Consider the following 2,500-nt stretch of genomic DNA (forward strand, 5'->3'; position numbering starts at 1 on the left):
TTGGTATTCATGACAGTTAAGACATACACACATCTATACTACACACACACACACAGTTCTCTAGCAGCAAAATCCACTGACTATCATTATATCAAGGTATGATGATTTTTAACAAGCCGATCGCGGCCTCCTTCTCCCCTGCCCGTCCTCTACAGGGTGTCTCTGCAGCTGAAGGTCAAGGACAGGGGGGTACAAGAGCAGACGGGACAGAGGCCAGGTATACACACACACACACACACACACACACACACACACACACACACAGAGAGAGCGAGGGAGAGAGAGAGATGGAGATGGAGATGAAAAAGTCAGGATGGGAGGAAGAGGGAGAGAGGAAGAGAGGAAGGGGAGAGAGGAGAGAGTCAGAAAGAGAGAGTCAGAGAGAGAGAGAGAGAGAGAGAGAGCGAGAGAGAGACTGAAGGAGAGAAAGAGAGGGAGAGACTGAAGGAGAGAGAGAGAGATACTGAAGGAGAGAAAGAGAGACTGAAGGAGAGAAAGAGAGAGAGAGAGAGAGAGAGAGAGAGAGAGAGAGAGAGAGAGACACTGAAGGAGAGAGAGAGAGAGACACTGAAGGAGAGAAAGAGAGACTGAAGGAGAGTGCCCTTTGTGATTATAGATTACGGAGTGCAGTCATTGCAGCACACAATCAGGGTGAACACAAACAGCTTGGTTCTTGGCGGCAGCAGAAGGGGGAAGTCAATAACAGCAGCGGGGGGAAATGAGATAACGCATCATCTCAACGACCGCTGACCAGACGCCCCCCCAACCCTCTCAGGCACGCATCACCTCAACGACCACTGACCAGACGCCGCCCCCCCCCCCCCAACCCTCTCAGGCAGCTGCTTCCGGCCGCCAGATAACAGTTATCATCAGAGAGCCCTCCAGCCTCAGAGCCAGAGTCCTGCTGGGAAGGACAGGACCTTCACTTGACTTCATGTGTACGACGCTGCCTTCACACTCATCACTGAAATAACCCTTCATCCTTCTCAAGGTGCCGTTCCAAATCTTCACATCTAGTCAGATTGGTTTGGTTTGTGTTCAGTGTGATTTTTATGCTAATCCGTTTTATATAATAATAATAAATGCTGTGATCGGCACACCTCACCTGAGCGTGACGAGCCTTTTTAAGAGGCTGTGAGATCACGAGGGAGAAAAACTCAGCAAGAAAAACAAGCTGCCACCTCGAAACTTCTCAAATAACAGCCACCTCGAAAACTTCTCAAATAACAGCCACCTCGAAAACTTCTCAAATAACCGCCACCTCGAAACTTCTCAAATAAGAGCAGAAACCAGCCAAAAATACTACTCACATACTTCTCACCTACCAGTTCACACACAGTGAACTAAAGACTGTAATGACAGCATCTGGAGTCTCAGTTCAAGTTGATGTGATTCAACACAAACAACACTGAAGCACCACCTCTTAAACGCCACTGGGGGGGGGGGGGGGGGGGGGGGGGGGGGGGGGTTGTGAAGCGGCGCAGCTGTATGTGTGGGGGGGCGGGTGTGTACATTTGACAGTCTGAGGGTGTTGTGGGAGTTTAGGGATGCTTTGGGGGTCTGAGGGTGTTGAGGGGGGTCTGAGGGTGCTGTGGGGGTCTTAGGGTGTTGGAGGAGTTTAGGGATACTGTGGGAGTTTAAGGGTGTTGTGGGGGGTCTGAGGGTGGTTGGGGGTCTGAGGGTGGTTGGGGGAGTTTAGGGATACTGTGGGGGTTTAAGGGTGTTGTGGGGGGTCTGAGGGTGCTGTGGGGGTCTTAGGGTGTTGGAGGAGTTTAGGGATACTGTGGGGGTTTAAGGGTGTTGTGGGGGGTCTGAGGGTGGTTGGGGGTCTGAGGGTGGTTGGGGGAGTTTAGGGATACTGTGGGGGTTTAAGGGTGTTGTGGGGGGCCTGAGGGCGCTGTGGGGGCCTTGTGGGGGTCGTGTGGCGGTGCTGTGGGAGTTTAAGGATGCTGTGGGGGGCCTTGTGGCGGTGCTGCGTCGGGCGTCTCACCTGTGCGAAGAGCATGTTGAGGCGCATCTGCTCGGCCAGCACGCTGACGTTGTGGAAGAGGTGCGGCTGCATGTGGCTCCACATGTGGGGGAACCACCAGAACTCCTTCCTGTGCGTCAGCAGCATGTCGTCGCCCTCGTCTTCCTCCTCCGTGCCTGACAACCAACACATCAGCATCAGCATCAGCGTCACCATGCCAACCAACCCCCACCCCCACCCTCTCCCTCTCCTTGCCACCATCAACGCATCCTCACGTCAGCAACGCTTTCAGGCAAGGGAGAAAACTGAAAGTGCTTTAAGGCCTTACCTGCATGGTAGAACTTTCCGGAGAAGCCGAGGTTGAAGGTGAAGTTTGGGACCAAGGCTCTGAGCTTGTTTTGTGTGTTCAGGAGCGCCTGAGAGAGAAAGAGAAAGAAAAAGAGAAAGAAAAAGAGTGACTAATTGACATTTATACATGTGTACTTCATTCAGTCCAGTGCTGGCTGGCTGCACCCCCACACTTACTGCACG

The 2,500-nt window shown here is 52.8% G+C and overlaps 1 protein-coding gene across 1 annotated transcript in view; it reads right to left on the minus strand.

Annotated features, from left to right (window-relative positions):
- The window catches only part of ndst2a (N-deacetylase/N-sulfotransferase (heparan glucosaminyl) 2a), a 25,084-nt gene that overhangs the window by 12,359 nt on the left and 10,225 nt on the right, over nt 1-2,500 (minus strand). Inside the window, exons 2-3 of the mRNA XM_031579181.2 lie at nt 2,298-2,385; nt 1,991-2,145 (exon numbers count right to left, since the gene is read on the minus strand). Coding sequence (XP_031435041.1) covers nt 1,991-2,145; nt 2,298-2,385 — 243 coding nt within the window. The remainder of the gene's footprint in view (nt 1-1,990; nt 2,146-2,297; nt 2,386-2,500) is intronic.

This window comes from Clupea harengus, chromosome 13 (assembly GCF_900700415.2).
Source record: "Clupea harengus chromosome 13, Ch_v2.0.2, whole genome shotgun sequence".
In the NCBI taxonomy this organism is placed as follows: Eukaryota; Metazoa; Chordata; class Actinopteri; order Clupeiformes; family Clupeidae; genus Clupea; species Clupea harengus.